Source organism: Lissotriton vulgaris, chromosome 2_1 (assembly GCF_964263255.1).
Source record: "Lissotriton vulgaris chromosome 2_1, aLisVul1.2, whole genome shotgun sequence".
Lineage (NCBI taxonomy): Eukaryota > Metazoa > Chordata > Amphibia > Caudata > Salamandridae > Lissotriton > Lissotriton vulgaris.
The window spans coordinates 541,746,569-541,770,677 of NC_141687.1; the positions used below are offsets into that span (position 1 = coordinate 541,746,569).

A 24,109-nucleotide genomic window follows, 5' to 3' on the forward strand; every position below is an offset into this window, starting at 1 on the left:
ACCATTAAAGTGGTCAATAGTAATAGAAAAAGCTCATGTTAAACAGCTATTAGAAGCCGCAAAAATTGTTGTATTACATACCTAATGAAGAAGGCCATTACTAATATTAATATTAATGTTATTATCAAGAATGATGATGATGCTACTATAAATAATAATAATAATAGCAATAATGATAATGTTGTGTTTGTTGTTATGGCGTGTTTTATATTTGACTCCACAAACTAGACACCTGGTATCTCTGCGTATACCGTGCGTTTCCATTACTTATATTGACTTCAAATGAGTGAGAAGGTCTGTGGGTCCTGCCAGGGTTCTAATGGGGGTCCGCAGGTTAAACACGCATTTTAGAAGCAGCCAAAACCATCCAGTTAAGTGTCCAGCACTGGCTGGATGATAGAATGTATATGTGAGGGTGACCTCAAACATCGATGTAGGTGTTTTGTACTCCACTTCAACCATCCCTCATGTTTTATTTAGCTTTTATTGTCTACATTCCCTCTCCATACATGATTTCATCCTATGAAGGGGTGTTTTAATAGTGTCAATCCCTTCTTTATAACTTTATACTTATTAAGCTGCTTCTCTTGACATATATGCTGCTTCTCGCTTTATTTGTTTGCATGTGCGTAGAGTGCCTGCTATCCTGCTGCAGAGCAAGTTGCATCTGACACACTTTTCAACCACAAAAGTGTCTCGTTACTTGGAGTGAAAAGAATTGTGAACGCAACACAAATGAGATCTTGATTCATCCATAAGGAGTCAACGAGGATTCAAGAATGCTGCTCACCTACAGTCCATACCTGGGGAATGCCAGGATGGCATCAGGAATTCTTGCCTGTAATTCCTTACCATGATTGACTGGAAGAGTCTGAACATTCCACCGAGCCAGATGTAAAGGTGAGAGTCAATCCGTGTTGAGGTGCCATTGAAGGTGTTTGCCACCACCAAGAAGGAGTATGGTCCAACTGTGAAATACTCCCAGTCGTAAGCACCAGAGGTGGGTATGGTCTGGTTGACCTCAAACATCTGTGTCTTGGGGTTCCATTTGTACACAACACTGTTAATATTGTGATTGTCTTCTAAAATACACAATAATGCAAAAATTAGACTTCGGATAGAGGAGGAATAACAGTGCAAACAAGTCGGAGGCTTAAAACTCATTAGCCTGGCAATTCTATCAAACATGGAAGCAAAAGGGTCAGCCATAGGGGTCAAGGGCAAGCCTTCAGGAAGAACCTCAGACCGTTTCAGGCTTATGTGTTTTTGATTCTTGTTCATTGATTCCAGTGACAGTTCAGGGCAACTCCTCTATGAGGTCTGGCCGGGCAGCCTGTGAGATCCATTTGTCTATGCAAAAGGTACCATGGGAAGCTACTATGCAGAGGAAGAACATTGGAAAATATATTATCTCTGCTGAAAGCCTTAGCCTACAGCACTGTGAATTTCGACACGCTTATAGAGCAACTCATGATAATGCCATTGGAATTTAAAGAAATATTAAATCTTACAATCATGTTTACTAAAGTGCCTCACTTTAAGCCATGCAATTAAAGTTAGATAACACATTCATTTTCAATGTTTTTGAGCTTTCCCAATAAATTGTATAATACTCATAGAACTCTCAGTGACTTGAAAAACAGAAAATAGAGCAATGAAAATGTTACTTACCCTTTAAGCATCTGTTCATGGCATGTAGCACTGTAGATTCGCATTCTCTGCATACCCCTGCCATCTAATGTTGGGTTAAGATTTGTGCAACTTGTTTTTCTTAAAAGAAGTCTCTTGCATCATGAGGTATAATGACTCCTCCTACAGTTGGTAATACTCATGGACACCAGTTCCATTCACACGTGGTGGATGCGGATAGAAATTGAGCATGGAAATTAAATAAAATTCCCCTAGAGATAGAGAAATTAAAGGAAAAGCATCTGCAACAGGCAACGGCTTCCTGGAAGGATAGTGGGTGCATGTAAATCTATAGCACTACCTTCCACGAACAGATGCTTTTGAGGTAAGTAACATTTTCTGTTTGAGGCATGCTCTTCATAGACTGAAAAGAAGTTCTCCCATTAGCTTTGGCTAGCCAGAGGATGTTGTAGAAGACTGGAAAAGTGTACGGAATGCAGACAGGCCATCTTGGGCTTGTTGCTGTACCAGAACAGCCACACAATAGTGCTTGGTCAATATGTGAGGGATGGGCCAAGTAACTGCTTCACAGATATCAGCTATTGGGATATTGCCAAGAAAGTCAGTGGAAAGTCCATGGGGGGCTGCTTTCTTGCATGAGAAAGCAATGCAAGCAGAAAAGCAACTTCTTTAATAATTAAATTTGCCATTTTGGTTCAGGAGTAGTCAGCACCAAGAAACCTTACTATGTATGCGTGCTTAATCCATTTTATAACATACCTTCCAGGATAGAAATTGGAGAGGGCAAGAGTGAAAGGACTCAAAAGTGGATATGACTCTGGTTAAGACTATATTGAGATTACATACATGGGCTGGGGGTAACCTGGGTGGGATAACCTTTTTTAGTCCTTCCATTAAAGCTTTCATGACAGGGAAACTGAATGGGACAAGAATTGATGCCTGCTTGCACTTTTGATCAGCTAATCAACAAGGTAAGGGAACACGTGGAATACCGCTCCCCCATGGATTGGCTAAGGGATAAAAATCCAATACCCCAAGTATTAGCCATATCTATATATTGTGTTAGCATAATGTATCTATATACTCTTTGCGTTTTATATGCCTAATGCCTAATCTATATCTGCTTTAGCTAGTTGATAAGGGTATATGCTGTTTGTGTGTTCTGTTTACATCGAGTAGGCCGAGAACCATAAAGACGCCATCTTTCTCTGCCTGTGCCAGACCCGAGCAGTGATCACGTGTTACTCTCCAATAGTTGTCAGGCCCCAATTTAGTTGAGTTACTGAGAGCAGCTGAATGCACACCATTCTTCCTCTGTCCTGGGACTCAAGGTTGCATCTGGCTGTGGGTGTGATAAGCGCATTCCTGAAGGCACCGTGCCTGCACTCCCGGGCACCGGGACAAAAGGGAGTCGCCCCTCCTGACCTCCACAATAATAAATAAGCAGAGCTTTGAACTAATCATGTGTGCCATATATGGTCCTTCCTCGAGGCCCAAGAGCCAAGTAGTGTTTTTCCATTTACGGTGACTTCATGTACTGTGCTGAGAGTATATATGTGCTATTTTGAATGTAAACCAACAGTCTTCTCCGCGCGCCTGATGGGTGAGGATTGGAGAGGCTCCTCTCTAGAGTATTTGCATAATAAACGATTGAACTTTTTTCACTGCCAACTGACTGGTTATTTTATAATTGGTATTGGGGCTATTGGTAGGTATAGCTCCTTTGTTATTTTTTATGGTACATCAGGGCAGCTACCACAGCAAGGCATTTGGTAAAGACTTTGGTGGCCACAGTGACCCTAAGCGCAGTACTTTGAATTGGAAATTATGTCCACAAACTTTGGATAGCGGCGGTGAGGAGACTGGGTTGGGATATGGAACTAGACGTACTTCAGGTCAACAGCCATCATGAAGTTGCCTTTTGTACAGCTGAATGAGATCCTGGAGCGTGACCACGTGGAAGTGCTCTGAACAGATGTACTTGTTGAGGGGCCTGAGGTGCTACAAGTCTTTCTTATACAACCTCAGGACCGTAGTTACAAGTCTTTCTTGGGAATGAGAAAGCACAGGGAGTACACCCCTTTGCTATTCTGTTGTAGGGTCACAGGCTCCATGGAAGCTTTGACTATGAGCGCCTATACATCCTCGTGTAAGAGGCACTGATATCTGGAGAGAGGGAGGGTTTGCAGAGGGGATGGTGTTACATGGTTGAGCCGTGACTTCCAGGCAGTAACACTGCTCTACAATGGAAATTACCCATTGATCTGATGCGATCTATTGCCCATATAGGAGGAACCCCTGCAATCTTCCACTGACAGGTGTTGTGTGAAGGGAGAGAGAGTCACTGTTTAGCGGGAGCAGCTCTCTGAGCTGCACCCCTTCTACCTCAACCATTGGAATTATTACCCCTATCGGCACCCCTGGAGTATCCCTGGAGGGGTTGCCGATATTGCTGCTGCCTCTGATAAGAGGTGAAAGCGTCCGTAGAGGTGGTTTGGGCACTGCCATAAAACTGGGTTATATGAAAGGACCCATGGGGAAATGGGGACTGGAGCGCCCCCCAGCCCTATAGCAGTGTCTGCCTTGTTTTTTTCCAGCATCTGATCAACTTGTTGCCCAAAAAGGAGTTCCCAATCGAAAGGTAAGTTGGTGAGATGCTGATGGACTACCGGCTGGAAGCCCGAGACATGGAGCCACGCATGTGTTGATTCACAGCAGCATCTAAGGCACACCTAATGGTGGTATTAGAGATAGTCTTTTCCTTGGAAAGTAGCTCTTGTAACCACTGCTTATACTCGTCAGGGAGACATTGGGTTAGGTTCCCCCACTTCATCCCATTGGGCCCTGTCATAGCTGGAGAGTAGACCAACCGAGTTGGCAATGCGCCAGTGGTTGGCTAACTGTAAAGTCACCCTTTTGCCCACCAATTTAATCATCTTACCCTCCTTGTCCAGTGGCAGGGTGTAGCCAGTACCCTGTGCATTGGCACGCTTACGTGCAGTGTGCACTACCAGAGGGTCCCATGGGAGGTGGCCTGGTATATAAGGGGAGTCCTAGAGGGAGAGTTTATACTTTTCATCTACCCTCAGAGTGTTCGCTCAGGCCTTCAAAGGGTATTTATGGATCTCCGGAGTGTTTTTTACCATGCCCCTTTAGCATGGAGAGATAGTGGACAGAAAACACAGTGTTAGAAAGTGTTTTCATGTGGAAATCGTCCTGCTAAGGGATTGTGTATAGGTCAACCTTGTGAAAGGTGGCTGCCCTGTGAATAACTTCATGATAACAGGTGGTGTTATCGGGATGGGATGGCTTCAATGGGTATAGATCAGGGTGGTTGTCCAATGGGTGGACGACATTAAAGTCGTTCCATGGATCATTCTTTGGCTCATGGTCACATTGTCCCTCATAAGACTCCAATGAACTTGAAGGGTTATCCTCCCATAGGATGAATGTGGAGAGCCTTTGATGAATGTGGAAGAGATGGTCTATGTCGTGGTACTGGAGGAATGGAGGAGAAGGCAGTGATGATTGAGGAGGAGATGGAGGTGGAAGAAGTGGAGGACAAGCCAGGGGCGGAGGAGGAGGAGCAGGACGAGGAGATAGAAGATTGGACCTCCTGTCCTGAAGTTTCTGTAGTTTTGGAGGCAAGTTGTTCTTCAAAGGTGAGAATTCTCTTTTTGGGGAGTTGGTCTTGTACTTTTGGCAGTGCTTTTGTACATCTGTGGGTGAATGAACACTCTTTTTGCCAGGTATCTAACTCCTCCTGGAGGCGCTGCTGAATAGGCTGCTTTCACTCATCAGAGTCCACAGAGGAAGGAGGTTTTGATGTTTGCGTCAAACTTGATGGGGTGTTTGATGTTGATGGAGGCCTCAATGCAGAGTGGTGTTTTTGATCTTAAGAGGGCTTTGGCATCAGCGTAAAGAGCTCTGTAGGCATCAAAGAGAAAGATGGGTCTTGTCAGGCCCTTTCAGTGCATTGAAGTCAGCGCTGAAGCCCTGTGCCGGTGCTTACCATAGCTGGAAGGTAGTGGTGGCTCAGAATTCTTTTGTGATGGGGTTGTGGGCTCAATGCCCAACTCCCTTGATGGTGGTTGAAGGATAGCAGGCTGGAGAAACCTTCTTACTGTTAACATCTTCTTGAGTTTGTGCCAGCTGGGCTGGTCATTGGTCTCGGAGCCTGATGGAGAACTCGTCTCCGGGCTGAAGTGAAGCAGAATCATCAACATGCAACTGGGCCGCCACCTCAAAGACAACAACATCTTGGACCCATCCCAGTCCAGATTCAGACGAAACCACAGCACCGAGACAGCCATCATCGCCGCCACAGACGACATCAGGTGCCATCTAGACAACGGCGAAACATCAGCCCTCATCCTCCTGGACCTGTCAGCCGCCTTCAACACGGTCTGCCATCGCATTCTAAAGACACACCCTCTAGAAGCCGGAATCCAAGAGAAGGCTCTTGACTTAACCACCTCCTTCCTCTCCGGCAGAACCCAGAGTGTCCGCCTCCCACCCTTCCGATCCGAAGCCACCCACATCATCTGTGGCATCCCCCAGGGCTCATCCCTCAGCCCAACCCTGTTCAATGTCTACATGGCCCCCCTCGCACAAGTGGCCCGCCATCATGACCTCAACATCATCTCCTACGTTGACGACACCCAGCTCATCCTCTCCGTCACCAAGGACCCGCACACCGCCAAAACCAACCTCCACGCGGCAATGAAGGCCGTCGCCGATTGGATGAGTAGCAGCCGTCTGTAGCTGAACTCGGGCAAGACGGAGGTCCTCAACCTCAGACCCACCCCCTCAGCCTGGGATGACTCCTGGTGGCCGACCACACTGGGAACAGCACCTGCACCCACCGACCATGCACGCAATCTAGGATTCATCCTCGACTCCTCCCTCTCCATGTCTAAGCAGGTAAACGCCGTCTCCTCCTCCTGATACAACACCCTCTGCATGCTCCGCAGGATCTACAAGTAGATCCCGACCGAAACAAGAAGAACGGTGACACAGGCCCTCGTCAGCAGCAGACTGGACTATGGCAAAAACTCTAAGCAGGAATCCCAGCCAAACACCTACGACGACTACAACGCATCCAAAACGCCTCCGCCCGACTGATCGTCAACGTCTCCCGCCGCAGCCACATCACCCCCTACCTGAGAGACCTACACTGGCTCCCCGTTGACAAGAGGAACCCCTTCAAGCTCCTCACCTACGCACACAAAGCACTCCACAACGCCGGACCAGCCTACCTGAACAGCAGACTCAGCTTCTACACCCCCAACCGCCAGCTCCGCTCCGCCAGCCTCGCCGCTGTCCCCCGCATCCATTGAATGACCTCCGGCGGCCGATCCTTCTCCTACCTCGCCTCCAAGACCTGGAACACCCTCCCTACCCACATATGGCAGACCCAAGACCTACTCGCCTTCAGAAGAGTCCTCAAGACCTGGCTCTTCGAGCAGTAGCAGCACCTCCCCTCCCCTCAGTGCCTTGGGACCCTCACGGGTAAGTAGCGCCCTTTACAAGTACTCTGATTGATTGATTGAGTTGATCACCTCTTCGACATCCCTGCTGAAGCTGTCCGGATTGTTGTTGTCACGTTGATGAGCCATTGTGCATCGATCCATTCACCAATCACACCAGTACCTGAAGATCTTCTTGGACTGAAAGGCCAGGCAGGTGAAACAGGAGTCGTGACACAGTGTGCAGACGGTGGTTGTCTGGTCATGGGTACCTTGAATGACACTGTGAACAGTACTACGTGGGAGTCCTTTCTTTGATGGTCTCTGCATTCTTGAGGACAGAGTCCAATGAGAAGGCCCCTGGAGGCACAAGGCCCTGACAGAGGGAGTTGAGGAGACCCCAGTCATAGTCGCAGAACTGGAATCACAACAGAGATTAACCGAATGCAAAAAAGTGATTGTGTCTTGCCAACAGGAGTGGAAGAACCCAAAGCCTCTGATGACGATCACTACACAATATCAAATCGGAGCTTCAGCATTGCACATGCAAAGCAGATGGCAAAAGAAAGCAATATAACAATAGACATATTGCCCATGAGTATTACTAACTGTAGAAGGGGTCACTATACCTCATGACTCAAGAGACGTCTTTGAAGAAAAACAAGTTTTACACATTGGAGACCAACACTAGATAGCAGGAGTATGCAGAGCACTTTTATCTACAACCACACCAGCCACGATCATAATGTCTTACCGTGTCAATGACTAAATGTTAGAATGAGACCTAGCAGTTTACAATCTTAGCAATTATGACTGTAGTATTAGATCCCATGTCCTGGAGCAAAATCTGTACCTGGTCAAAAGAGCTACCTAGCTTTTTCAGAGTTCTGATGTAAATAATTAATTTACTCTCTTAATTTCTATGCAGGTAAGTACTTAATCAATAATAACTCAATCGAAATGAAGGAAAACAGAGTCCGTGGTGCAAGAGTTTCTAAGGGTTTTATTCCTCATAAAGGAATCAGGATATCATGTTCTGACCACCACACAGGATGTCAGAAGGGATAGATGAGCGCGCTGGCGTTTATTGACAATACATAGCTTATATACTTGATTAACATCATAATGTTCAATGTAAGAGGCGTAGCAGCTGAGAGAAGACAAGATAACAGTATACACGTGGTGCTAATACATCATCAAGAGGCGTAAACTAGGCGTGAACTAGGGTGTGTGCTAGAAAACGTCACTGATAGGTGACGCAAGTGGGTGGCACCAAGGGGTGGTGCTAACAGAATGTTGCAATGTCAGCGGAAATCGGAAGCTTGGATGCGCGCGCAGCTGCATGACGTGTGATAGACGGGGTGCAGGGGACTTGACATTTACACTGACGGAAAGAGACAGAAGTCTGGCATGTCAGATCAACTTGTGCTTCTATCATATCTGATATCTGATGTTTAGGAACTAAGCTATCTGGGCAGAAAGGTCTCTAGAGCAGAAGCTATTCTATACTTGCTGTGAGTGCGTGTATAAGCGCCTGAGTGTCTGTATGAGAAGCGTGGGGGCATGGGGCCTTCCATGGAAGCATGGCAACAGAGGCTATGAATTACTTGCATAAAGACAGGTCGGCCCTTTAGCCCTGTAGCTGAGGAAGGATGTTTACTGAAGCTAGCAGGCTGGAATGTATCTTCGGGGAGGGAAACAGATAACTCGAAGGTTATAGTCAATCTTGGCAGGCAGCAGGCTGAGCTGAGCACGGAGGGCCGCGCTAGAAGTAAGTCAGAGTTCACGGGTACGGGGGCTGCTTGGGCAGAGGCCCTCGCAGTCAGAAGCCAGAGAAGAGGCTCGGTGGCAGAGATTCAGGGCCTACTCTGCGGCCAAGCTGAAAAACGTAGGAGTACACTTCAAAAAGACGTTGGCATAGCATACTTAGGAACGGACCATCAAACCCATTCAGGGTGGGTCTGAAAGAGGACAAGTTAACGTTGGACGCAAATGTATTTGCGTCTTCATAGCTGGTAGAGGAGGGAAGTTACATGCACTTTTAACTCGTACATGGAGTCGGTGGGGTACTCGCTAGGGAACACAACATGACCATAAAATTTATATTACCTCATTCCCTCCTTGTTCCCTACGGACCCTTCATGATATATCGATCCTCATAAATCGATCGGTTTGTTCTTGTAACATTATATGTTCGTCTTTCTTTCTTTGACTGTTTGAGAGGCAACTGGAATGCTCAATGCAGGATGTGGCACACAGTCCACATATCGCTGGCCCACACTGCAGGCATAGGCAACAACTGAATACTATAACAAGACCAATGCCTAGGAAGGATAAGATCTTCCATCCCCAAGCTGTTAACGTAGTCCAGAACCAACCGGACCAAGTCCAGGTGCCTGGATTCTGATGTATCTGATTTGCAATTTTATGTAAACGGGTGATAGCTTGATAGACAGATGGTGCGTTTTGTGGAATGAAAACACAGCAGCTTGACCCGATGACCTTACAGGCTCCACCTCTATCTGCCAAGATGACGTCAATCACAAGACGATTTTGAAGGACAACAGTCCGTATAGCAGACTGCTCCTCTGTTAAGTTACCTAGAGCGGAGGCAGTTTCGTTCACTACTGCTTCAAGTGTTCTCGTTAATCTGCGTATTAATTTACTGTTTTGGACAGGACCTAGGAAGAAAAAGAATCCTTTATTGAAATCAGTGTACTGTTCCCATGCCGTTTCGGTGTAGTCGACAAGGGGAATATCTCTTTTGGGTCTATTTGGTGCTAGATTCGTATTTCTATGGTAATCAGGGGGAGCTAGAAAAACAGGTGGCAGAAGGAATGCAATGTAACAGGTACCATCCCAATCTGGAGGCAAACGTATGTATGCGGTATGACCACAAACAAAGTAGGAATGACTGGTAGCTTTAAAAGACGATTTACCATGGTCACTGAACTCGACCACAGTAGTGCATTTACTATGACCTACGTGTACTGAACCTTTCTTGCTAACACATAATTCACCTGTGACTGGTAACACTAACATATGGGGCAGAACTGGAGCAGTTTCAGATTCAACAGTGAGGATCATAAGGCTAATTGTGTAATTACCTAATCCATATACTTCATTTTCTAGATCAGTTCCTATTCGAGTGGGAAGTCCCTCTTTATCCGGATAACAGACGTTGAGCAGGACTAAGTTCAGGTTTCCCCAAACCCAGCCTCCATCGAAAACAGCAATATCAGGATCTAAAGAATTAATTATTTTAAACCATGCTCCACAGGAGCCATTGTGAGTGAATGGGTACGGAAAGAGAGGCAGAGCTCCCTTGTAATTCTGGTAGGGAGGGAGTCGGCCACATATCCAACAGTCTGTAGCATTATTTGTCTGATGGGAATGGTGTAACATACTAATGAATGTATTGTTGCGCAGCGCAAGTCTGTAAGAGAGTTCATGTGCGGGAAGTTCACTAAAAGTGTGTTCAGCAGAAACATTGTAAGCAGATTGTTCACGCCTGAAAATAGGCCAGTACATAGGAAGCAGAATGCTGGCAATAATAATTAGAATACTCAGAATAAACATGATTATTAGTGTCACTATGCAGTGACTACGAAGTGATTTGCAATATGTTCTTCTCTTTTCCTCTCTCTCTCTAACTCGATCTAGGGGGTACATGTCAGAAACTATTTAACCGATTCACCTAGGGGAGGACTTAAACAATTAAACTGTCTGACTTGCTAGATCGAAGCTTCATACGGAAAAGTTCTTGAGGAGTCTTTTCTCTTTTAGGCACAGTAACGTCTTGTGCTTCAACACAGTCTTTGGTGGGGGTGGACGAGTCAGAGTCCTGTTTCAGTCCGTTTTTTTAGTTCATTGCATAGCTTGATGTGACTCGTGTGGACCCACCCCTTTCTCCCCTCGATTTTTACGGCGGTCCTGGTGGTAAGCAGAACGGTCTTTGGAGACTTCCAGCGGGGCTCCAGCGGACTTTTCCGGTCGAAATTCCGGACGACTACCAGGTCTCCTGGACGGACCTCATTCGCCTTTACATCGGTGTTGTCAGGGAAGGCTGCGGCAACCTGTGAACGACATGATTGGAGTGCAGACATCAAGGAGGCAAGGTAATCTGTCAACATGTTACAATCAATATCAGTGATCTTTTTCGGAACGGGCGTCCCCCACATATTCGGCGGTCTGCCAAAGACCACTTCGTACGGGGATAGCCCTGATCTTGAGTGGGCGACCATTCTCATGTAGAATAGCGCCACGGGCAGGGCGACTATCCAGTCGACCCCTTTTTCCTGACAGATCTTGGCAAGACGGATTTTTAGTGTCTGATTATGCCTTTCTACAAGGCCAGCTGCTTCGGGATGTCGGACACAGTGGAACCTCCACTGATATCCTAGCAAGAGGGAAACTTGTTTCATCAGCTCGGACGAGAACGGCTGTCCGTTATCTGAATACACGACACGGGGCAAGCCGTACCGTGGGAAGAATTCACGAACCAACTGTCTGGCAGTGGTCGGAGCAGTGTAGTCTGGGACTGGGTATGCTTCGGTCCAACGGGACAGAGCACAAACAATTACAAGGACATACTTAAATCCTCTACAGCTATTCATCTGGATATAATCCATCTGGAGGACTTCAAAAGGGTGATCGGGAGGATGGAATCCACCTTGCTCAACAGGGACGCTTTTACCTGGATTGAACTGACAACAGATCATGCAAGTACGCACTTTCTGTTTTGCTGCTGCTCGTAAGTGTTTGTTGTACCAGAGATTCTGTAAACTGTCTAACATCGCCTTCTCTCCTAGATGGGCAGGACTATGTGCTGTATTTATTATGACTTGAACCATTGAGTCGGGGAGAAACCATATAGATTTGCCCTTCGTCACCCAACCTTGATCTGTCTGAATCCCTCCTAGTTCAGTCCATTTCTTTATCTCCTCTGGAGTAGCATGTGTCTGGATATCAATTACATCTAGGGCGGGATCTCTAACTGCCATACACTGGGTCTGGACTATTGTCTTTGTCACATCAGTAGTCTGGGTGCGAGTCAGTGCTGTGTGTTTTGCTGTCTGGTCTGCCAGGTCGTTACCCTGGGAGACAGAATCTGTGACCTTAGTATGTGCCTTACACTTCATGACTGATATGCCCGAGGGCAAATGTATTGCTTCTAACAGTGCTTGAATAAGGGGGCCATGTTGTATCTTGGCCCCATGGGAAGTCAGAAAACCTCGTTCTTGCCAGAGGACTCCGAAGTCGTGTACAACTCCGAAGGCATAGCGGGAATCTGTGTATATGTTCACATTTCTGTTCTTGGCTAGAATACAAGCTCGGGTCAGAGCGATGAGCTCTGCTGCTTGAGCAGACAGTGTGTCAATACGATGTGTTTCTTTAATTTCAGTTTCAGTGGTCACGGCGTACGCGGCCACTAATTCTCCTGTACTTGTTCTCATGCATGAACCATCCACATAAAGTGTCAGGTCTGGATTTGTCAATGGGACATCTGTTAAGTCTCGTCTAGGCTTAGTTACTGCATTAATTATTTCTATACAATCATGCGGAGCTGGATCTGTCATAACTGTAGGTAACAGTGTTGCTGGGTTCAGGATGCTGCAACGTCTGATTTCTATGTGTGGCTGGAATAGTGTTAATTCATAACCTGTCAGTCGTGCTATAGTTAAGTGTTGAGTCTGGGTTCGGTTTAACAAAACCTCTACAGAATGTGGTACTTGAACTGTTAACTGATGACCTAAAACAATTGAATCACTTTGTCTTATTGCTAACGCTGTTGCTGCTACTGACTTTAAGCACGCAGGGAGTGCTTGAGCTACTGAATCCAATGTACTAGAAAAATAAGCACAAGGCTTATGTGAACCTGCTTGGTCTTGAGTGAGGACAGACAACGCTGTGCCTTCACGTTCTGTAACAAAAAGTGTAAACGGTTTGCTGTAACATGGTGTCGCTAAAACTGGTGCTTGGCATAAAACTTTCTTTAATTCTTCAAAAGCTTGTGTGTGTTCCTGAGTCCAAGGGAGGACAGTCGAAGTCGCTGCCTCCTGTGTCGTTAACTGGATGAGTGGTTTAGCTAGAAATGCATACTGGGGAATCCATTGTCTGCAGTACGAGGTGAGGCCTATGAAGGCCCGCACTTCCTTTTGTGTCTTGGGTTGCGGCATGTTCACAATTAACTGAATGCGATCGGGAGTGAGCTGTCTCCCCACTTTGGACAGTAAGTGACCCAAGTACACAACTTGCTGAGCGCAGAATTGTAGCTTCGAAGGAGACACCTTGTGTCCCTTGTCAGCCAGGAAATGTAAAACTGTCAGTGATGCTTTTTCACATTCGGGCTCACTTCGTGCGGTGATCAGCAGATCATCGACGTATTGTAGTAAAGCGGTGTTAACTGGCATTTGAATACAATCTAGTTGTCTTTTCAGTGCTTGACTATAGATGCTGGGGCTTTCTGTGAATCCTTGAGGTGCGCGCGAAAATTTGAAACTGCGTCCATTTAAACAGAATCCGAAGAGGTATTGGCTCTCCGGATCAATAGGCACGCTGAAGAAGGCGTTCTTGAGATCAATTACAGTAAAGAACGTTGCTTCTGAATCAATAGCAGTCAAGAGAGATGATATATCGGGGACCACAGGATACTGTGGGATAATGCATTTATTCAATTCTCGGAGATCAATCACCAGCCGATATACTGGCGGTGCATTGGGATCAGTACGTTTAAGAATCGGAATGATGGGTGAATTACAGATATTGGAGTCGGTCTCGACGACCACTCCTTGGGCAATGAGCTCTTCAATGATTTTCAGTAAAGCCGCTACAGCATCGGGTGGTAACTTATATTGTCTGATTCTGGGTAATACAACACCTGCCTTGAGGGTAACACGGTATGGTGTAATGTGCATACATCCTACATCAGTTGGGCCTTTTGCCCACAGGTAATCAGGTACATTTTTCAATCTGACGTCAAACTCACGAAGGACGTAATGACCCTTGAAATCCCGCAGAAAGAGTCTAACCCCCTCCGGGGAGCAGCATATTATAGCTCCTAGAGCTTTCAGTGTTTTAATTCCTAACAGATTTTCCGGACATGATTTTGTTAGTAACAGGTCTGTAACGCGTGATAATGGACCCACAGCCAGGGGAACTGGTTCTGATACTTCATTTACAATAGGTTGTCCTGAAAAACCAAGGGAAACATTTTGTGAGCCTGAGAGGGGTGCCCCTGGAACTTCGTCATGACTTATTGTAGTGCGACTTGCCCCTGTGTCAATTAAAAACTTTCTATCTTTCCCCAATACTTGACTGTGTACATAAGGACCTTCTTGATCTACAGGAATCTCGATAAGAGGCAAGCCACCTTCCCTCTCTAGGCTGTTTCATGTATATCTGGAATATTCGGGGTAAGCAGACTGGGCATACTGGTACATCTGTTGTGAGACTTGTTGAGTTGCAGCAATGGGCTGTGGCTGTGGTACTGCTACGGTCTGTGCTGTCTGTGCAGATGCATGCATGGGCTGTGTATTCTGTGTAGACTGATGCTGGTTATGATCTTGTCTAGGCGGATGCGGTCTCTCTTTAGTTTTACCTGTCGCTATGTTATGTTTCAGAACTGCACATTCGTGTACGTAGTGACCTGGCTGCTTGCAATAATTGCATGTCCCTTTAACAGGAGCTGCAGCGTGACTTGTCTGGGTCGTACCTTTCCTGTGATTGTCGGATGGGACTGTCTGGGCTACTAACATTTTCATTTTCGTGTCTTTCATACGCTTCTGTTCCTGATCTTGTTCTTCCCTAATTCTATTCTGGTGATATTGTAACATTTGTAACATCTGGGATGGCGTATTTGCTTGCCATGTACTCTCGACTTTATACACTCTATTCTTAACTAACGGTAGGGAATTCTCGACTAACTTTGATACAAAAAGATGTGGGTACGACTCGCTACTTGGCTGGAGGCCACTATTGATAATAAAACATTTCTCGAATCTTGAATAAAAGTCGCTAGTATCTTCATCATGTTTCTGTTTACAGGACGAGATTGCATCCCAATCCTCCTTTCTAGTTGTCAATAATCTGGGCAGGACCTGTACTATCAAACCTGGTAATGCTTTAGTTTTGTCCCCAAGGCCTAACCCTGGAACCCGTTTTTTCTCTTCGTCTTCTATTTCTGCCCAGGCAATCTTTGCGTCTCCCACCTCCCAGTCCTTTTCCTTTAATTTCTCGAATATTCCCGTAGGCAATAATACTTTCAACATTTTCATGATATCATCATATGTGTAGTCCCCCATTAATAACATGTCTTTAAGCTCTCTATGGAATCCTGCAGGGTCTTTATCATGGCATGGTACTAATTTCTTCATTTCTAACAGTTCTAATTTAGTCAGAGGCGTGTGTACATACACGCGTTTCAAAGTTTTATCCTCACCCATGACAGGGTGCACTTCTCGTAAGGGGTTCTGACTTTCAATACCACTCCCGCACTGCATATGGTACATTTTCCTTTCTGGAGGTGGGGCGGGGACATATTCAGGACTTACAAAAGTATCATATCTGCGTCGTTGTTCTAGAATTATTTGAACTAATTTAGTGCTTAGGCCTCTCCATCTATCCATCAGTAGTGCTTCTAGTGTCTCATGTAAGGGACCTGGATCGGAATAATGTTTTCTGTACTTAATGAGAAGGTGCTGAATCATATATACCCCTGCTAATTTCTGTTCGTCGGGGGAGAGGTTCAGAAATGTCTGTGCTACGGTGTCATCATTATATATGTCTGCATTTTCGGCCCATGATACCGCTGATCGGGCTAATTCTTGTTCATCCATAGAATTGAGTACATGGTACCCAACTCGATCTCGAAGCCGTTTATCAGTTTCCTGGAACTGATGCTCAGCAGAATTCGGATTCGTTAAGGCAGAGAAGAAAACTCTCTTGCTTTCCGGACGGACACCTTTCCTAAGGTAGTTTCCCCTACCTACATATGCTATAGTACTTGTAGTTGGTTCTGGTTCTTCAGATTCTTCTTCCTCCTCGGAGGGAGCCTTTTCTTTTTCTTTCTCGTGTACTGCTATCACTGCTTTCTTAATCTTTTTATACATGGCCTCTATGCAATTTTGTCTGTCATGTTTTCCGTCGGCTATATTTTGACCCCACTTGTTCAATGCATCTAATTCACTCTGCTCTGTTCCGGGCCTGTCTCGTTCTCTTATTAGACAATTTATGCAAAATCGTAGTATCAGTCCTTGCATGTTAACTTTCTGTTTCTCCAGGGCATCCTTAATACTGTCGGGGTCCTTTCCCGTTTGAACGAACTCATATATTCTATCTAGGCGCTCCTTCATTCCTGCATAACATAACAAACTATCAGTAGCAGATCTTAACCGTAAAGACGCTAATACCATTAAGTCGTCCTGTCCAGGTTCTGGATCGTATCTACAAACTGACATATTTTCTTTTAGTGCATCAAGACGGGATGAATTAGAAGAACGGGGGGATCTGTACGTAAGAGGACTCTGCTGACCTCTGAGATTTAATCTGTGAGTCGGTGGCGGGGTCTGGAGACCCGCGGTCGCACCTTCTGAAGCGGAAGCTTGGGCATTATCTCTGTGTGTAGTCAGTATCTGAATTTGTCTTTTAGTAGGATCTGATTGAAGTGGTTTCGGTAACTCAGTTTTAGGTGAGGGAAGTGGCGGAGCTGGCGGAACGGAACTAGTCTTTTTCGGTGTTGGCTGAGAGTGATCTTGGGGGGCAGTACCACCCCCGGCCCCGTCAGTAGGCAGGGCACGAACAGGCAGATTGGTGTAAGCTGGCGCTACATCTTCGAGGTATGAATTTAGGAATATGTCTTTAGTAGTCTTATGCATTACTTTAGTTGGAACTAATGGTGACGGCAAATTTTTCGGTATTTCTGAAATGGCGTCAGGGGTACCATCGGCCAAAAGATACATGTTGTTCACTTTGCCATTTTGGATACGATCTATTTGTTCTACCTTTACTCGAATTCCCTCAGTAACTAGTTCGTTTTCTTGGGCTTTTTCTGATTCTTTAAGCCTGTCTTCTCTACGGAGTGCTCTATCAGCACGTTTACGTGATTCCTTACGCCAAAATTCTATGGCGTCTTTCTGAGATTGTCTAGCTTTCTTTTTCCGTAATATTTCTTCTACCTTTATGATGCACTCGGCATCCCATGTTCCGTTAACTGGCCATCGGTATCTTTCCTCTAGGTGCTTGGTATAATCTGTCCATAACTCTAGATACAAGATGGCGTCTATGCCATGTTTATTGTACATAAAATTACCTGGAGTGTCCCTAGGGGGGATTGGAATTTCTTCCTCTAACATCCCTTTCCTAGTTCCTATCTGCTTTAATTTGTTGAAAAACGGCATTGTGCCTACTTGATACTGGAGTGCTTGATCCTTGATACTTAATGTCAACTGTAACTATTTATACAAAAACACAATAGTAAAAACAATCACATTCATACCACGACATTAATCACATGAAACATTTAAAGACATAGCTAACTTCCCCCTACTCTGAATGTACCGCTCAACGATACAGATACACTGCTGTAACAGTGCAGAAATTCGGAATACTTTATATACTGCTAAACAGTACAGATACACTGCCTAAAAACAGTGCAGACCGGACTTGCGTACCCAAACCCGTCTAGATACGACCCAGCAATGGTACTCACCGGGAAGCACGGAAAACAGAAGGCCTCGGAAACTCGACGGGACTCGACTCGGAACTTCGGAAAACTTTGGAAAACTTCGGAAAACTTCGGAAAACTTCGGAAAACTTCGGAAAACTTCGGAAAACTTCGGAAAACTGGTGGGCCTCTTCACACCTCGGACCTTGCTTCCTTCGGCTGGGCTCTGGTCGGGATCCTCCGCACTCCTCACCGCCTCGTCTGGGCACTGATCGCAGTCTTCGTCACCTCCGTGTGTCAGAGGGGGATGCAGGAAATCCTGCCAGTACACGTGTTGTCCGTCTAACTGATGGCAGGGGACACGGATTGCAACGCACCTTCCGGCGCGTGAGGTGGGGGAGGGGTCCCTATTCGGGCGCCAAAATGATGTAAATAATTAATTTACTCTCTTAATTTCTATGCAGGTAAGTACTTAATCAATAATAACTCAATCGAAATGAAGGAAAACAGAGTCCGTGGTGCAAGAGTTTCTAAGGGTTTTATTCCTCATAAAGGAATCAGGATATCATGTTCTGACCACCACACAGGATGTCAGAAGGGATAGATGAGCGCGCTGGCGTTTATTGACAATACATAGCTTATATACTTGATTAACATCATAATGTTCAATGTAAGAGGCGTAGCAGCTGAGAGAAGACAAGATAACAGTATACACGTGGTGCTAATACATCATCAAGAGGCGTAAACTAGGCGTGAACTAGGGTGTGTGCTAGAAAACGTCACTGATAGGTGACGCAAGTGGGTGGCACCAAGGGGTGGTGCTAACAGAATGTTGCAATGTCAGCGGAAATCGGAAGCTTGGATGCGCGCGCAGCTGCATGACGTGTGATAGACGGGGTGCAGGGGACTTGACATTTACACTGACGGAAAGAGACAGAAGTCTGGCATGTCAGATCAACTTGTGCTTCTATCATATCTGATATCTGATGTTTAGGAACTAAGCTATCTGGGCAGAAAGGTCTCTAGAGCAGAAGCTATTCTATACTTGCTGTGAGTGCGTGTATAAGCGCCTGAGTGTCTGTATGAGAAGCGTGGGGGCATGGGGCCTTCCATGGAAGCATGGCAACAGAGGCTATGAATTACTTGCATAAAGACAGGTCGGCCCTTTAGCCCTGTAGCTGAGGAAGGATGTTTACTGAAGCTAGCAGGCTGGAATGTATCTTCGGGGAGGGAAACAGATAACTCGAAGGTTATAGTCAATCTTGGCAGGCAGCAGGCTGAGCTGAGCACGGAGGGCCGCGCTAGAAGTAAGTCAGAGTTCACGGGTACGGGGGCTGCTTGGGCAGAGGCCCTCGCAGTCAGAAGCCAGAGAAGAGGCTCGGTGGCAGAGATTCAGGGCCTACTCTGCGGCCAAGCTGAAAAACGTAGGAGTACACTTCAAAAAGACGTTGGCATAGCATACTTAGGAACGGACCATCAAACCCATTCAGGGTGGGTCTGAAAGAGGACAAGTTAACGTTGGACGCAAATGTATTTGCGTCTTCATAGCTGGTAGAGGAGGGAAGTTACATGCACTTTTAACTCGTACATGGAGTCGGTGGGGTACTCGCTAGGGAACACAACATGACCATAAAATTTATATTACCTCAGTTCCTTCACAGAAATATGTTTAAAAGTTCACTGCAGCACTACAATCTGTAAACATTGTCTAATGACTACATGTTCCAAACTGTTGCTGCACAATATAAATGACTTAACTGCTAACATCACAAGTGCAATATATATCCCTGTATGCCCTCCGAAAGCAGTGCACATCCATTCTCTCAAGTTATCTTTTTCTTGTCACCACTATTACTGTTTCAAAGTGAGCCTCCACATACCCCGACCCTTTATTTTTTAACTTTTGAAAATGTTCATTCATATGCCCTCCCCATCATGAGGACGACATATGAATGAAGAACACCAAAGACATTCTAATTAAGAAGCTGTGATCACCTGGTTTAAAGAGTGATCCACCTAGAGAGACAGGTATGTTATGGTTGTAACAAGAAAAGATATCAGAGAGGAATTAAATTTTCTAATAAATAATCAAATCACCATCACCTCCTGTCTCACCGTATTACAGTCCTTACTGTTTCTAAATGAGGTGTTGCTGAAGCTCACATTGGTGGACCTCATTACTTCAATTATCCTGCACCAAAGAAGTGGGAAAAATTGCTACTCCATTACTAGTGCCCAGGACAGGTAGACAATATTAATCACACCCGGTCGGAGTTTATCAGGGGCACTAAATATGGCCTATTAATTGTTATACCCCACAAAATAGGGCATAATATGGCAATGGTGGTGTTTTGCAACTAAATTCACACACCCCAGTGTTTAGCAGGATCTTTCTCCCCATTACGTTTTGGCAAGTTTGATCTGATTAAATTTATTGGGGAAAATCTGAAAGTGCAGGGCCTGATTCACACAGCTAACTCACACATTTGAGTAAGTTTACTACTTTTCGGTATTTGCAAATTGCACTTTTGTAATAACTTACACTTTGAAGTAAGTCCAGCACTGCAAATGGCCAAATACTGGTACTGCAACACCCTCCCATAGAAAATAATGGAGTTAGGAACTTATTAAAAGAGTGTAAGTTACTTGCAAAAGTGGAGTTTGTGAAAAGCACTTTGTAGTAAAGTTTGTAGTACTAAAATACATACTACAGAGTGCAGTTTGTGAATAAGCACTAAAGTCTTCATTATGCTCAGTAATGAGCAAGTGACCTAAACAACACGTGCATTTGCGATCTCTGTAAAAGCATGTGTTTGAACATGGTTCTTAAATTACAAAAACACATAATCAAGGCCTTGGAAGCCATTTATTGTAAAGAAGGTTGGAAACCTTTGGTTTTTCTCGAAGGTCAAGGTGGACTTTCTCTCATTGAACGTGTGGGTCATTATCTGATCCTGTTTGGGAATTGCCACAAAAGCCACTTTTCCAGTGTTCCAGTGTTTGCTTGTCATTATCTGATCCATAAATGCTGCCGTGCCACTGCCATTGCTACTGCCTCCAAGGTGGGTGCCCTCAGCCTCCAAATTAATTGTTTAATTAGAATCGAGCCTGTTATTTCACGGTTCTTAAATAATCCTCTCTTTCCAGCATTATTGCTGACAGGCTCTCAAGTCCTTCAGCCAGTCCTTCTCTGTGGGATAATGTGACTCTACATTCTCCAAAGTATGATTGCAGCAGATGACACATGGAAACAAAATACTATCCAGTTCATTCCACTTTCTCGTAATTGGATCTGTTATATTTATTCGTTTTGATTATATGCATCACGTAATTGGATATTGGGAGCAAAAGCATATTGATATTGTGAAAATAGATCCTAGCTAGGGCCCACCATTGGTTCAACTTCAGTAAAAAGATGCCTTGCTTCTGAAATGTTGAACTATACTCAGCAAACCTTCTTTATGAACCTTCATTTACTGTGTAATGCTCTTTAAGCCCACTGGATGGAGAGATGCAGAAGTATATGATTTGATGCAGATGAATATCAACATCTGTGGAATTTTCTCCTCACAAAGGACTTTACCTTTTCGTCAGCCAGTGTTGTGCTCACATCCTTACACAACCAGTGCTGCAACTCAACCATCCTCAGGAACTGAATCAGTAAGCCCCAGATTAGAATTGGTGTAGCATGCATGCTTTGAGATCTATAACAGAAGCAAAGTCCAAAGAGTCCTCTCTCCCTAAATCGTATCTGCTTTTACACGAGTACCTGAGATCTCTGGAATTAGGAATTCCCCTTTTATTTCAGCCCACAAGTGAGAAGGCTGTGTTTATTCCTCAAAGGCCTTATGTAGGTTTATAGAGTACCATTCCTAAGATGTCTTCTGCACTGCCTAAAGTTCCTATTGATAGGTAACCCGCAGAGCGATGGCCAGGCTCCAGAATACAAAAGTTTGAATTCTGCTGATGGTTGAGGTCCCACACTGTAACACCAACCAAGGCCGAATTCCACAGCCCTGTAAGACCCTGACTTATTTCCGGATTCCATTCTGTCTTCACCCGCACCACACAGGGCAAAAGCAACCTAACCAAGAGCAGCTGAGCCATGTCTTGGAGATCAACTCTTCTCTTCTCCTTACCGGCTGTCTATCCATGCTGCTGATCAAATCCTCATCCTGGGACTTCCGGTGTACTTGTCCATCCAGTGTTTAATGCAAAGAATGCCTTTTCCTTCACCTAAAGGGCTATGAGTTATGCGCCAGGCTGTGCATTCGAACTATGGCAGCCATTAAACTTGCTGGAGCTAAGGGTTGCCTCGTTCCTTAGAAACAAGATGCCTTCCGAGTAAGCTGTCCTTTATGGGCTCTCTGTTGGGAGAAGAGATACTAGAAATGTAAACAGTTGTAAAACAGCATTAACAGGTTGTCCGCCTGGACGTATGTGGACTCATTCAACCCAGCAATTGCTGGAAAATATGAGGGAGTAGAAAATAATCGAGTTTACCGATAGGAAGTTTTCTTCAAAGGATGGGAGAGCTGAAGACAGAATAAGTCACGTGGCAGGAAAACTAAGAACTGGCTTCCTATAACGTATGCTTCTTTTATAAGGCGCTGCATAGAAGAAGGTTAAGGGGAACTCGGCCAGGTAATGTTTTCCACCCGTCCGCTCTTATGGGTAAAACATAACTCTATGGGTGTTAAGAGGTTTCACTTCAACGCTGCCTTTATGCTGTCTCATTGTGGGTCCTGTGAGCGCTAAAATAGTGTTTTCCACAAATGGTAACTGTTCCAGCAGACATGCCTCCTACGTTGACTCTTTGTATGTTGAGTCTCTACTTAGGGCAGCTCATTTGCGAAATGCATGTATTACAGAACTTCGTATGCAATTGTTGGGTCATAGATGCATGATACTTGTGGGATTAACGTACACGTTTATCCTGCGGAACAATTTTCACAATTTTCAAGTTTTTCAAACTGTTCTGTACAGCCACTGCATCTCTTGGCAAAAGTTCAACTTCTGTCTAAACAGATGTATCTTACAGCCCAGCATACCCCACTCCCCCCCCATAAACCCCCAAACCTTCCCCGGAGACCGTATAACTATCTTGTTTTTCCTTTGTCCAAACGTTACAACTGTGGGATGAGGTCACTGCTGCAGGCAACCTAGCGTGTAGTGGGCTTCCATCTTCACCTCCCTAGTATCCATCATCGTAAACACCTTTGACGTGTCTGGGGTTGTCCAACCCAGCTTCTCTCATGGTGTCAGGTCATGGGAGTTTTGTGTACGTCATAAATTCCGCACCAAATAATTTCCGCACCAAATAGCGCTACATTTGACTTCTGTTGCCTACCCTGCCTGTGTTTATGCAGCACACATACTGCTTCTATAGGCATTAGGGCTTGCTCCACAAAACAAAACAGAATGCCTTGAACACGCGACTCCTCACAGCTGGGACACCGAGCAGGCCATGAATCGCACGCTGGCCATAGGTCGGTACCATTTGAAAGGTAAGAGGAGGAAGGTGAAAGGGGATAATGTCCATGATGTAGTTGAGTGGAATTCGCCACACTTGCTCCTCCTCAGGCACAAAACCAGAGCACAGACATCTGCATCCCCAGCACAGTGGTGCGGGCGCATGGTCTATTTAATCCTTTCCTCCTAGGGCAGAAACATGGCCGGACATAATCAGGCGAAATCCCAATGCCACGTGTGTCATCCCTCGCGCTGCTCTCGCACCTTGGGATACCAGGTCAGGCAGAGAAGGCCCGCCACAGCTTATCTCAGAAAATTGCTTCCTGCGCGAGGGGAAGAGCGCTGGAAGGGGAGATTGTCTCAGCAGAAGTCCATCACAGCGAGCGCTCCTGCTGGGCGCGGACGCATTTCTGCTCAGTGATTGACGTGCCCACACATATCCCGCCGCTTCTGACTCGCAGGCAAAATAGGCAATTTGAGAGTGGATTATCACTGCAAATTGTGTTTATTCTGTGTCTGTTGTCTGTGTCTTTTCAGATAAAATGAGTATTGCTCTGTACAATTACCCTGGTCGTTATTATTGTTTCGTGATGTTCTGTTTCTTCTCAGAACGTGTCATAAAAGCCTGTTTTGCCGATGAACTGTACAGGCTCTCTCCTGATATTTCTGTATCATACAAAAACCCTAGGTTCGGACCTCGTGGCAGAGACGTTTTCAGGCATGGACAAAGTGAGTACGTCGCCTGGGCCCCCATCTTCAAGGGCCTCCCTGGGAAAGTGAACTTTTTATCTAGCTTAAGGGTATTTCTGTACCTTTGATGAATTTTCGAATTTTTGTTGGTAACATAGGGCTTGAA

General features: G+C 45.4%; 1 protein-coding gene across 1 annotated transcript in view; it reads right to left on the bottom strand.

Moving 5' to 3' along the window:
- TSPEAR (thrombospondin type laminin G domain and EAR repeats) overlaps positions 1-24,109 on the bottom strand; it is a 134,399-nt gene that overhangs the window by 12,639 nt on the left and 97,651 nt on the right. The window contains exon 9 of the mRNA XM_086955511.1: positions 853-1,082. Within this exon, the coding sequence (XP_086811637.1) occupies positions 853-1,082 (230 nt within the window). The remainder of the gene's footprint in view (positions 1-852; positions 1,083-24,109) is intronic.